The sequence below is a fragment of the Balaenoptera physalus genome (assembly GCF_965194825.1).
Source record: "Balaenoptera physalus genome assembly, chromosome: 7".
In the NCBI taxonomy this organism is placed as follows: Eukaryota; Metazoa; Chordata; class Mammalia; order Artiodactyla; family Balaenopteridae; genus Balaenoptera; species Balaenoptera physalus.
Window position 1 is genome coordinate 92,420,292 of NC_138886.1, and position 14,025 is coordinate 92,434,316.

Here is a 14,025-nt window from a genome sequence, read left to right on the forward strand (position 1 = left end):
TCTCAGAGATGGTGGTTTCTGCACTCTCATGTTCATTGCAGCATTGTTTCCAATAGCCAAAACATAAAAGTGTCCATTAACACATGAATGGATAAAAATGTGGCATATATATATATATATATATATATATATATATATATATATATATATATTTTGTGTGTGTGTGTGTGTAAAATTAATAAACAGAAACCTCAATCAAATACAGCTGGGAGACCAGAGGGGGCGCTCTCACCTCCTGCACCTATAGCAGAGCCCCGCAGGAATAATGACTCCTCCTCATTCCTGGCAAGGACTCAGCCAAGGAAAAGCCATGCACTCCTTGTTCACTGTAGCCCTCCCTGCTTCTTTTTCCCTCTCTTAAAGCCTGTTCCTTCCTTTGCCCAGTGGCTTGCCATGGCTGGAGACCCCAAATTGCAATCCTTTGCTGATCCCAAATAAACCCATCTTTGCTGGAGAAATATCTGGCAGTCTATTTGTTTCAGGTCAACAAATGGAATATTATTCAGAAAAAAAAGAAGGAAATCCTGCCATTTGCAACAACGTGGATGGACGGTGAGGATATTATGCTCATAGTGAAACAGATCAGAGAAAGACAAATACCACATATGATCACATATGATCTCACTCATATGTGGAATCTAACAAAACCAGACTCATAGAAACAGAGAACAGATTAGTGATTGTCATGGGCAGGGCTGTAAATGAGTGAAGGTGGTCAAAAGGTGCAAACTTCCAATTATAAGATGAATAAGTTCTGGGGACTTAATATACAGCTTTGTGACTAGAGTTAACAGTACTGTGTTGCGTACTTGAAAGTTGCTGGAAGAGTAAATTTTAAATATTCTCACCACACACACGTACACAAAGTTGTAACTATGTGAGGTGATGGATGTGTTAACTCACCTTATTGTGGTAAACGTTTCACAATATATGCATATATCAAATTATTACATGTACCCCTTACACTTACACAGTGTTATGTGTCAATTACATCTCCATAAAGCTGGAAAAAGTTCTTCTCAAGATCAGTAAAATAATTTCATAAGCTTGTGGATCTCACATTTTAAAAAGTGAAACTATTAATAAGAAGAAAATGCTAGAATAGAGAAATGAAACAGTTGGTTTTGCTAAAAATAATATCTAACAAGCACTATGCTATGGGCTTTACATGAATTATCTCATTTAAAGTGTACAGCCCTTAATGGGTTGCTACCACTATTCAAAAAACGAACAAAACAAACAAAACAAAACAAACAGACAAAAGAAAACAACAAACCCAAAAAAAAAAAAAAAACCAAGAGGCTTAGGACCATTAAGAAACTCAACCAAGAATCCACAGATGTGGACTTCCCTGGTGGTGCAGTGATTAAGAATCCGCCTGCCAATGCAGGGGACATGGGTTCAATCCCTGGGCCAGGAAGATCCCACATGCCGCAGAGCAACTAAGCCCACAAGCCACAACTGCTGAGCCCGCGCACCACAACTACTGAAGCCTGCGTGCTCTAGGGCCTGCGTGCCGCAACTTCTGAGCCCGCATGCTGCAACTACTGAAGCCCACGCACCTAGAGCCCGTGCTCCACAACAAGAGAAGCCACTGCAATGAGAAGCCTGTGCACTGCAACGAAGAGTAGCCCCGACTCGCCGCAACTAGAGAAAGCCTGTGCGCAGCAGCGAAGACCTAACACAGCCAAAAAAAAAACCCAAAGAATCCACAGATGATAGGTGATAAAACCAGAACTCAAATCTAGATCAATTTGGCTCCAAAGTACAAGCTTTTTAATTTTACTTTATTACATTTTTTCTAATCAAGGGGGCGCTTCCTCTATTTCCTTGAGTATTATTTCACTGCTGAAATATAGTTTGCTAGGCAAGCTCAAAGTAACTTGGAAACCGTGGCACAGTACGCATGAGGTCAAGGGGCAAGAGAGTTTCTGGAAGCATACATTAGTGCTGCTGGCAGAAAGGGCAGAAGAAACCTTTGAGCCGAGCTTGGTGCTCCTAGGCCATCCCTTGAGAAAGCAGCGTCTTTTTGTTCAAGGGGGGACACTGATAGGCACTGTCATAGGCTGAATTACGGGGCGCGAAGATACCCAGATATCTTTCTAGTCCCTGGAACCTGGGAAAGTTACCTTACATGGCAAAAGGGACTTTGCAGATGTGGCAAAGTTAAGGATTTATTGAAATGAAGAGATCATCCTGGATTATCTAGGTGCCATGTCCTGAAAATTTTCCCCCAAGGCAGGTCAGTATTGGTATATTAGATCTGGACTCACTAAATTTGTTTGTTACAGGATGGAGCACTTTTTTTAAACCCTCATGACATTAGTTATCTGAGCAAAAACATAGACCAGCTCCCCAATATTTAGATAACAATCTGAAGCAGCTTTGCAGCCCCATGTCACAAGTGCTCGAGGTATAAAGAGTGATGGATGTAGGAGTTCATTCCGGGATTACGCTCATCCATGTACGTAACCTGAGGCCCAAATGCAGCCAGGATTTGAACCTGGCTTTAGAGTTTGGACTCACATAATGAGTAAATGACAGGTTCCGGAATGAAAGGCTTACCTCCAGCATTTACTGTTAGGTGACCTTGAGCAGGTCCTTTTACCTCAAAAGGCTCATCTGTTAAACAGGGAAATAGTATTTAGCTCAAAGAGGTGTTGCGGAGGACGAAGTAAAATAAGGCATGTGAAGCATTTGGCCCAGTACTGACTTGATTCAAGTACTCAATAAACCTTAGCTCCCGATGCTGGTATTGTTATTCAGGGCTATTATTTCCTCTTTCTGCCTGGGAGGTTCAGGGAAGAGTGCCCTCTGGAGTTGTGCAGTGGCCACCTTTCTCTCTCTGGTCCTACAGAGACCACTGCCGGCTGCCAGAGAGAAAGATGTTGTCCCTGCTCATGACCGAAAGGTCCCACCAAGCATCGTCCCCCCATGACCTACATCTGGATTTACACTCTGTGCTTGGCACCCTTTCCTAGCACATCCCCTCTGCCTCAGTGGAGGGACCAGAAATAAAAGAGCCCCAAATCTAGAAGGCAAGTCCTTCTTGGTCTCCATTTCCCTTATCTAGACCTGAGAAGAGTTTAGCTCTAGGACTATGCCAGGCACTCCGTGGATGGGCGTCTTGTCCCTGTTCACAGAATCACAAGACTTTTAAAAGTGCAAAGGCTGGGTCTTACGAGCTCTTGTCAACTTAGCTCCTCATTTTTCAGTTGAGGAGAGAGAGGCCCTAAGAGTAAGTGGGTTGCCCAGACTCACACCAGAAGCTTGCATCAGAGCCAGGATTAGACGCCTAATTCCCATCCATGCTGCCTACCTGCCTCTCCTATCGCTGATTCAGGTATAACCTCATCACCCTGCCAGGGACTTTGATCCCAGCGAGGGTCAGGGGACTGGGGCTGCCCAGAGCCCCCAGCTGGGGCGCACTGGAGACGCCCGGCTCTGCCCCCTCTCTCCTTGCTCACTCTGGCTCACACACCCTCGTTGTCTGCTCTTTCTGCCCCACGGACAGCTTTTCCTCCAGAGGAAACAATACCCTGAAATCCCCTCAGAGCCACAGGGGCCTGGAGTAGGAGTGGGGGTGGGTTAGGAGAGTAGGGAAAGCAAACTCAGTGACTCCAGGGCTTCAGAGGACTTAAATACACCTGGGCCTGGTGGCTTTGTTTCCCCAAAACCCCGAGCTGCTCAGTGAAGGAAGTCACCCTTTTCTGCTCTGCCTTTCTGTCCCTTTAGACCATCAGTCAGGGCTGGGAAGGCCTTCCTTTCCAATTGCTCTCACCTACACTTCAAAGTAGACATGTTTCTGTGGGTTAAGCTTTCACAACCTTTGTAACCCTCCTTTAAAATGAGTCCTCTAAGGAGTCATGGGTCCTCAGACACACTTTGGTGTGTTAGTTAATCAAACTGATTCTTTCTCCAGCAAGAAGAAGGCAAAACAGCAGGAGGCTTGCTTCCCGCCTTCCTCCAGTGCCAAGATCATCGTGTCTGGGATTACTTGTTTCATGCCCACTGAGGGCCCGTGTGTCTGGGTGCAGAGGTGGCTGAGTAGGGCAGAGAAAAGGGAGGTGAGGGGTTTCTGAGGACAAGCTTCCCCTCTGAGCACGTTTGCTCGCCTCCCACCCGGCAAGCTGGTGGACGACATCCGGCATCTAGACATGCCCAGCGTCTGGACAGTGGTGGCCAGAAAGGGGGAAGACACCTTCTTTCTGCGAGCTGGCTTTTCTCCTTAAACTTACCCAACACTCTCTTCTGTGCGGTCAGTGAATCTCAATGAGCTATTTCCTCCTGCCTCAGTGACATTCTACAAATCCCCTCTTCTGATCAAGTTTGAGTTAATTAAATGTGGAGAGTTTATGCTGCATTGTGTTACAGGGCATTTTGTGATATAAAGTGTCTGAGATAAAGAAACCTTTGAAATCATCATCTGAGCTTCAGAAAGGATGTCACAACCACCCTGACACCCAATCTTACTTTCCTAGAGTGCTGTTATGTGTGTAGCTTGGCAGAGTTGCATATTTATTATTATTCTTTTCATCTTTACACAATGGTCTTTGGACAATAATTGCATAACCTTCTTGGGCTTCTTATTCCTGGCTTGACAGCCAAATCTATGGCACTTTATTGATGTTTCCTAATTTTTAATCATTTTGCGGTTTGTGTGATCTGAGACTTGAGGAAATTTGATAATAATAACACCTTGCATTCCACTATTAAAAATGCCATCTCCGAGGTCACATGTGACCGACCACCTACTCCCCAAACTCAAAGTACCTTCCCATCCTCTGTCAGTTGATGGTTGAAAAGGACAAAAGAACCAAAGTAAACCAGCTGAAGCAAACACTGGAGAGTCTGAAAGAGGGGACATCAGGCATGGCTGGTTCCAGGAGCACCAACGGTGTCATGAGAACCCAGTTCCTCTCCATCTCTCCTTCCTGTTCTCTGTGTTGGCTCTGTTCACAGGACTAGTCCCTTGTTGTCTTTTACTCCCTCCAGGATTCAAGTCCAGCAGGAAAGAGAAAGCCCCTCATCTGCTCAACCTAACACAAGTTAGGATCAGCTCTCACTGAGCACAGGTAGTCTTCTTGGGACCCGTGTCATCCCCGAACACATCACCGTGGCCGTGAGGACTTCCTGCTGTGATTGGAAGTGCTTAGATAAGCAGATCAGTCCCAGAGCCGGAGGTCCCATCAGTTCCACCCAGGCGAGTGTTCTGAGAATGCACGGGGAGGATTTCCTGCTAAAGAAACTCCAGTGACTGTTGGCAGAACGAGGAAGAGAATAGACGATGCAGCAGCATGCGTCCACCACGCTCCCCACGCTTCCTGCGGCATTCGATCTCGGTGCTCTTGAAATCCCGCATTGCCGTCTTCCCCCACGCAGGGCTCCCCGAGCTCCCTTCTCTCTCACGGCTCCTCCTCTGTCTTCTCTTCATCCTTCTCACCTGGGAGGAAGGGGGTGGTCCACAGCTGTCCAACCCTATCCCCTCAGCTTGACCACGTGGAGGTCACACTCAACTTGCCATCACCTTCTTGGTGCCTTTATCCAGCTGTTCCCTTACCCAGAGCATCGTCCCTCTTCTCACCCCTCCTCTCTCCATGTCCACGTCCTCTGCGTCCTGCTTCAGATACCTCTTTGTGAATCTTCCATATCTAATTTCCTTCAAGGCAGAAATAAACTCCCCCTTTCCTCTAAACTCGTATCTTTAGCCTCTCTCGAAGGTAGAATTTTCTGGTTTCTTTATTGTTATCCATTGAAATATGTATGTGTGTCACTGTTGGCTCTTAGCTCCTTGACGACGAGAATGTCATTTATCTTTGTTCCTCACATAGTTAAGAATATTTAAAAGGAAATCCAGATCAAGTGGTTCTTCGGGGCGTGGGTATTTTCATTGCTGCTGGTGGTGTCTGTCTGTCTCCCTCCCTTCCTCTCTCTCTCTGCCTGTCTCTCTGCATTTTGGTACAGACACACTCTTCATAAAGGGAAGAAATGAGGTGGATTTCTTTCCCCAGAGTGCCTTTTCTTAGAAAGGAAAACAAACGTCCCTCGTCTTTAAAAGTGCCTCCAAGATTTTTCCCCTTCCAATGACTGGAAGGGAAAAAATCTCGGTGTACATCCAGGGTCTGGACGTACACCTGGATTCAGGTCGGCGCAACTTTCAGGTCAGACCCCCGCTGACCTCTGCGCCCGCCCCAGCCTTTCGCGCAGGCCCAGCCCCCCGGGGGTGGAGCCGCTCCTCCCCCACCCCCTCGCAGCGGGTCCTTGATAAACCCGGAGCCCCGCCAGAGCGCCCGCCCCGTGCCGCCGGAAGGAGGGCGGCTCCGCAGCGTGTGCGCCCCTCGCCATGGCGGCGCCGTCGCGGCTCCTGATACGCGGTGGGCGCGTGGTCAACGACGACTCCTCGCAGGTGGCCGACGTGCTGGTGGAGGACGGTCTGGTGCGGGCGCTGGGGCGCGACCTGCTGCCGCCCGGGGACGCGCCGGCCGGGCTGCGGGTCCTAGACGCCGCCGGCAAGCTGGTCTTGCCCGGCGGCATCGACACGCACATGGAGTTCCCCTTCATGGGCTCGCGGTCCGTGGACGACTTCTACCAGGGCACCAAGGTACCCGCCTCGCCGCGCCCTGCACCCCGGGATGCCCGCCGAGTCCTCAGCCGCCTCTGAGGCTGCCCCCCGGGGTCTGGCCGGGCCGGCTCGCGCCGGCGTCGCGCGGGGGCCTGAGGGGGCGGGAGCGAGGCGCGGCGGCCTGAGGGGGCGGGAGCGAGGCGCCGGGGGCCTGAGGGGGCGGGAGCGAGCCGCGGCGGCCTGAGGCGGCGGGAGCGAGGCGCGGCGGCCTGAGGCGGCGGGAGCGAGGCGCGGGGGCCTGAGGGGGCGGGAGCGAGCCGCGGCGGCCTGAGGGGGCGGGAGCGAGGCGCGGGGGCCTGAGGGGGCGGGAGCGAGCCGCGGCGGCCTGAGGCGGCGGGAGCGAGGCGCGGCGGCCTGAGGGGGCGGGAGCGAGGCGCGGCGGCCTGAGGGGGCGGGAGCGGGGCGCGGGCGCCTGAGGGGGCGGGAGCGGGGCGCGGGGGACTGAGGGGCCGGGAGCGGGGCGCGGCGGCCTGAGGCGGCGGGAGCGGGGCGCGGCGGCCTGAGGCGGCGGGAGCGGGGCGCGGCGGCCTGAGGGGGCGGGAGCGGGGCGCGGCGGCCTGAGGCGGCGGGAGCGGGGCGCGGCGGCCTGAGGCGGCGGGAGCGGGGCGCGGGGGCCTGAGGCGGCGGGAGCGGGCCGCGGCGGCCTGAGGGGGCGGGAGCGAGGCGCGGGGGCCTGAGGGGGCGGGAGCGAGGCGCGGCGGCCTGAGGGGGCGGGAGCGAGGCGCGGGGGCCTGAGGGGGCGGGAGCGAGCCGCGGCGGCCTGAGGCGGCGGGAGCGAGGCGCGGCGGCCTGTGGGGGCGGGAGCGAGCCGCGGCGGCCTGAGGGGGCGGGAGCGTGGCGCGGCGGCCTGAGGGGGCGGGAGCGAGGCGCGGGGGCCTGAGGGGGCGGGAGCGAGGCGCGGGGGCCTGAGGGGGCGGGAGCGTGGCGCGGCGGCCTGAGGGGGCGGGAGCGAGGCGCGGGGGCCTGAGGGGGCGGGAGCGAGGCGCGGGGGCCTGAGGGGGCGGGAGCGAGCCGCGGGGGCCTGAGGGGGCGGGAGCGAGCCGCGGAGACCCGAGCGGGGTCAAGGCGCCCACGCTGAGCTTCCTTCTTCTAGGTGGCCCTCCTCGGTGGCATCAGCCCGGCTTTGGCCAAGCCAAAGGAGCAACGGCTCCTTGCAAAGTGGAAGTATCGATACCCTTAAGGTCTAAAATGTCACTCACGGATGCGCGGGTTTTTCCTCGTGGGCCACGCCCTGGTGTGTGTGAAACAGATCGGGCTGTTTAGTGCAGGTACAGGCTGCAAACACTTTCAGAGCAGTTTTGAGGATATATCCGTTACCCAACCGATTTCTAACCGTTTTACTCTCCTTACACCTCTCTCCCTCCACGTTCCCCAGCCCTCTAGGATAGACCAGAATGTTTCACAGAAAAAAGAACCCTCTGACCCAGAGAGAGGGGTCTGGGGCAGGCTGCTGACGCCAACATTTGCAAAGCGTCCTCCTATTTACTAATTATCAACCTTTATCATTAGGCCAATGGTCAAAGTCGTTTGTAGGAAGGATCGTTATCTGTTTTGAAGAGTATTTATTTTTCTCTCTTGCTAAAACGTGAAATTTGCTAAATTTCATTGAATTTATGTTGACATTTAAAATACGTTTTTTTAGCTATCCAAGCAATACACGATTATAGACAATTGGAAAAAAATAATAGGAAAGTAGAAAGAGGAAAAGTATTACCCATAATCTCCCAGTCAGTGACAACCCATGTTTTGGTGTATTGTCTTTATGGTTTTCATATGCTTTATTTTACATAATTGAGGTTGTATTGTGCATGTGTGTATGAATGTGTGTACCTGTATTACAAAAGTTTTGTAACCTGTTGTATTCAATTATAGTACAGGCACTTTCTGTTATCACAGACTCGTCATTCACTAAGTGCATTGCTGATGGCAGGGCATTCCATTGACACCCCCGTTTGCCAAGTGGGGACCTGCTGACCATCAGTCACCAGACCCACTAGCGTTATTCCCCCTCATTATTTCCCTTTCTCTGATCAGGGTTCCAGATGAAGCAGCCAAGAAGAGGGGTTAGAATGTTGCCAGGGCAGGACATTCCTTCTCATTCTCAAGTTTATCTGTGCATGCCCCAAGACCCTGGGAGGTGGTTCTTAGTTTTCTATCTGTTCTTGGCCATTCTGGGATTCCAGTGTGGAGAGATTTACGGTTCCATACTTAGAAGGCAGGTTTTTGTAGCATATATATATATATATATATATATAGTCTGTTCTCACCATTTGAAAGAACTTACTCACCAGTTGATTCTGTAGGCGTTTCTGTACTTAAAGGTTGTCAAAACATTAAAGGAAAACATGTTTTTCATGAGCTTAGGATCACAAGCGGAAAATGATATGGTCCGAGATAAGGTCAAAGATTTAGCAAAGACTAAATTCACGTGGAACATTAAACAGTACTCACAAAAGGGCCAAGTTGCAAAAGTCTACTGCAAAATTGGTTGGTTGAATCCCAGGACATCCCCATCCCCCAAACAGATGAGGCTCCGTAAAATGGAACCAGCCAGGTAAATACAGATAAACATGAGCATTAAAGTACTGGCCTGAGTTCTGAAAGAAGGGCATTGTGGAGTTATTTTGTCCTCTTTTCTAGAGTCTTCACGATAATTCCCAAGGCAATGTTGATGGAGTTTCTGGTTTGGGGAAACAGGGACAAAGAAGTCTTTTGTAAATGCTCATCATACTATATACCAAACTTGAAAAACATCTTATGAATACTGTTAAGTAACATTTACTTTATCAAGTCCGTGCTATGTACTAGACACTGTGCTAAACTGTGCATTGTCTTCCAACAATCCCAGGTGCCATTGTCTACTCTTCGCAATTGAAGAAACTGAAACTTAAGTCACTTGCCCAAGGTCGCACACCTGGTAAGTGGTAGAGTGGCTCTTCAAATTCAGGACTGCCTGCCATCCCTAGAGCTCTTACCTACTAGGTTCTCTTCCTTTCTGAAATGATGATTGAAAAAAAGTCTAATGTTTAGATTCGTCAGAATGGCAGTAGGTAGATGAAAAAGCTGTAAATGTAAGGTGTGTGTTACTGTGAGAAGTCTTTTGTCAAAGACAGAGCAAAGTCATCTTTCAGAAATACACTAGCCCTTCTTTACCTTCCCGACACTGGAGGCAGTTAAGGTTGTCAAAATAAATACACATGTCATGGTGTGGGTTTGTGAGACATTTATACGTGCATTTATAGCCACATCATCCCTAAGGCTACAGAAATGGGTACCTTAAGTACAGAAAGCCATAAAGTAAGAACGATATATCATGCTTTCAGGAGATGGGCCCCCAAAGGTTAGACCAATAGCTGTGTGCTTCCTGCAAGCATAATGCTAATCATTTATAATATCTGACAAACAGAAGGGATACTATTTGTGGTGGTCTATGTATTGATCACTAGATTGTGATGGACCCCAGTTTTAAAAATGAAATATAGGTCAACCAAAGGTTACATATTTTGGAAATCTAATTCGTGTCAGAGGTAGGTTTAAAGCTTATAATTGATTTAGTTAATTACAGGTAAAAGCTTTCCATCTGATGTAAGTAATGGAAATAGCGTTCTGCTTTAAAGAAATCATATTTCATTTTGTTGGTCTAGACTGGATGTACAGTGGTCTTGCAGTAATAGTAATTCAGTATCCATCGTGAAAGACAGTGGGACTTTTTTATTCAAATGGGTATTGAAAATTAGATAAACTTGAAGGAAATACGACTTTGCTTTTACTACATCCTGTGATAAGAGAATGAATTAAAAGGACTTGGCCAGTCTTCAAATATACGTATTTGTATTCAGACATAGATACAGCTTGGCGTGGGTGGACTCACATTGAAAACCTGGCAGCATCAGTAGCTGGCAAAAGGATCTTTTTTTTTTTTTTTTTTTTTTAATTGAGAAAATGCAGAACACTTTTTTTTGTAAAGGACAAAAAGTCCTCAAAATTATCAAGAGAGAAAATTATACTTTGCTCTGGAACATTTTGGTAAAATGCCATGGAGGTGATTACTTATCATAAGGCAGTGGAAGGTACATGATTAAGCACATATTTATGGTTGTATTTATAGAGCTTCCTCACCTGGTAGAAGAGCTGTGATTCAGAGAGCTTGGTTACAAACCAAATCCCTTATTTTGTTTCTTGCTGGCGCTCCAGGATGGTTTTCAGAAGCTGTGCATGCTGACTGCATGACCTTGGGCAAGTCACTTCCTCTACTGGTGTTGTCAGCATTTCCGAATCTGTAAAACAAGGCAATAGTTAGAACATCTCGGATTAAATTTTTTTTCTAAGTAATGAAAAATACATATATTTATCATTCAGGAAAATGCTGGAGCATTATATTCGCTGATCATACATAGTTGAATGAAGACACTGCTTTTTTTTTTTTAAAAAAGGAAAATACAGAAGAGTATAAAGAAAAATAATATATAAATCATCTATAATTTCAGCATTTTGCTTTTAACATTTTCCTTTCAGATTTTTCTTTTTGGGGGCACATATAAACATTTTTCCTTCTACTAACTGGTGCGTACACTTTGGAATCAGCCTTGTTCGTTAAACCTTTCCCCCACGGCCTTCACTGTTGTCAGAGAACGTGATTTCTGTGGCCTGTTGACATCTCCGAGGCTAAGTCCCAGATCTTTCTCTCTGGTCTTGTATCTCTTCCGCATCAGGCTTCCATTTCTGCCCATCGACAATGAATGTCCCACAGGCGCCTCAAACTTCAAGTGCTCGACCCATTTTTCATCCTCTGTTTCCCCAACTGTTAACAGCTCCACTCTCATCTTGTTCGTGTTGGACATTTTGGTGGTTTCCAGCTTTTTTTGGCTTGTGCATAACAATGTTGTGACGTAATTCATCACTCAGATTCCTGATGATTGACGGAGAAATCACCTCTCAGGGTGAAATGCCTGGGCCAGTGAGTGTTAGATCCATCCTAAAGGAGTCTAACATACATCCAAATTGCCTTTCAATTTATGCCCCCCTCACAGCAGTACATCCTAATTCCCATCTCACTGCATCCTAGCTAATTGTGGATATTGACTTTTTAAAAATCTATGCTAATTTAATAGGAAAAACATAGAATTTCGTAATGTTTTTAAACAAGCATTTCTTTAATTGCTTGCAAGGCTGAGCTTTGAACATTCTTGTGTTAATAACTTCCATGTTCCAGCTGTAAGAGTGTATAATTCTGTCATTTCCTTCAGTGGCTATTTACTGATTACAAAGTTAATCTTTGCACTAATCAGAGGAAGAAAATAAAACCACCTCAAAGATTAATTTGCAACCACTTGACATTAAATAGGGCTTTGGGCCTATTGAAGGTATTGTGTGTTAGGAATCCTTTCACTGAATTTTACAGAATCTGGGACTTGCCTTCTTTCAGTTTTCATACTTGAGTTTTGCAGGCTTTTCACTTCCACTGCTTGTTTTCTCCCTCATTTATCTGGACTGCATGCCTTCAGTGTCTGACAGGGGTAGTCAGGATTCAAGGTTTCCTTGACGTTGCTGTCGGGAAAGAAACATTTTTCCTCTAACCTCTTATGTTCAGTTTTTGGGGGCCCACAAATTAAACTGACAAAAGACAGATTCACAAGAGAAAAGACAGATTTTTAAAATTCATGTACATGCAGTGCAAGTTCACAGAAAAATGTGCTTCAAGGAGGCAGTTAGAATTTGGGGCTTCTATATCACCTTAACAAGGGAAGGGGAGGGGAAGAAGGGCACTTACGGAAAAGCAAATGACTTTTAGGAAAGACCAGTGGGTTCTTAGGGGAATAGATGGAGATACGATAGTTCATGACGAGGTCTATTTAGGTGCAGTGCAGGCTTCTAGTCTCAGGTGGTAAGAGTCATCTTCCTGGAAAGGCATTTATGACAATTCAGTTCTTTTGAAAAGCTCTGCTTTTAGGCAGCTAAGGGAGTTCAGGAAAAAAAGCCTATTCTCAAATGCCTTCAGCTCAAAATGATTTTTATGCCGCGGTGGCACATTCTGGACCTTGTCACTGCCGTCTAATATGGAATAACCTTAAGCTAAGGAATTTTCAAGTTGATAGTTATGTTCCGTGAATTCAGTCAACAAATAGTTCTTGGGAACCCACTACGAGCCAGGCATTATGGTTGGGGTTATAGAGATGAAAACTGTGGTCTTTGCTCGCAATGGCAGACAGACTGGAGGTATATGGGGTTCTAATTTATCTTGGCTTTAATAATAAATTATATACAGTGGACTTTTGGACTTGTAGACTTAACTTGGACAATTTGTGACTATTTTTGAGTGAACAATTTTTGATCTGGCATTTCCCCTTGTGCTTAGTAACCATTTATAATTGCTGGCATCGCTGGGCTGCATTTCCAATAGGTGAGCCTCAGCAACTCCCCAGAGCCTTCTCCTCAACACCGTTCTGTGCTTTTTCTCAGATGTCAAGTGACAGTTGAGGGAGGACACTGCAATTTTTCTGTTATGCTTCATTGCATCTAATAGAGGAATTTCATGTTATAGTGAGAGTCATGCGTTCCTGAGCCCTGAGGATCTGTTCACACGTAAAAGCTTAAAATAAAACAAACCATAATCTTTTTTTAAAAACAGGAAATTATTGGAGGCATAGTTATAGAAATAGGCTATAATTCTGTTTTGTTAAAAGTCCTCGTTAACGCTGATGAGGTAATGGGCTTGGGACAAAACTGAGCATTCAGCTTTCAAGTGTGCTCAGAGTCTACATTCTACAGTAACATTTTCATAGAAGGATTTCAGAAACCGCACAGCCAGGGCTAGCAATATTTTTGAGAAACAAAATCTCACATGAATATGCAACTTGCGCAGCTTTCCCACTTTGCTGTTGGAAAAGTGAACCATCTTAATTCTTCCATCTCATAATTTCTGGGAGACATTCATTGGCCTCTCTTCCTTTCTTCCTTAAACATTTAAAGAGTATTTATGTACTAGGCACTGTAACAGGCACAGGGCCTATGGAGATGAAACTACATCAGCTAAATCAGAATCTCTGGGGGGCAGGATAAAAGTTCCCTAGACCATGCCAGTGTGCAGCCAGGGTTAAGAGTCGCTGGACTAGGTAGAGAGGGGACAGGGAGAGAAGAGTATGGGTGACTTGTCTCTCCGAGGTGGAAAGGAACTCAGATCATGCAGGGCTTTATGGGCTGTGTAATAATTGTTTTCTTCATCGTGAGAGCAGAGGGAAGTCAATAACAGATTGGAAGTGGCCCAGACTAACTGGTCTAGTCTAGTCAGAAGATGAGGGTGGCACAGGGCAACGGAGGTGCAGACGCAGGAAGTATGGAGACTCATGGAGTATGTAGGGGAAGGGATAGGTTGCTGATGGATTGGATTTGGGGATGTAAGGAAG

General features: G+C 47.4%; 1 protein-coding gene across 1 annotated transcript in view; it reads left to right on the plus strand.

Annotated features, from left to right (window-relative positions):
- The first annotated feature begins 6,261 nt into the window (after window positions 1-6,261).
- Window positions 6,262-14,025, plus strand: part of LOC309664491 (dihydropyrimidinase-like) — a 78,292-nt gene continuing 70,528 nt past the window's right edge. The window contains 1 exon segment of the mRNA XM_082470009.1: window positions 6,262-6,601. Coding sequence (XP_082326135.1) covers window positions 6,344-6,601 — 258 coding nt within the window. The 5' untranslated portion in view covers window positions 6,262-6,343.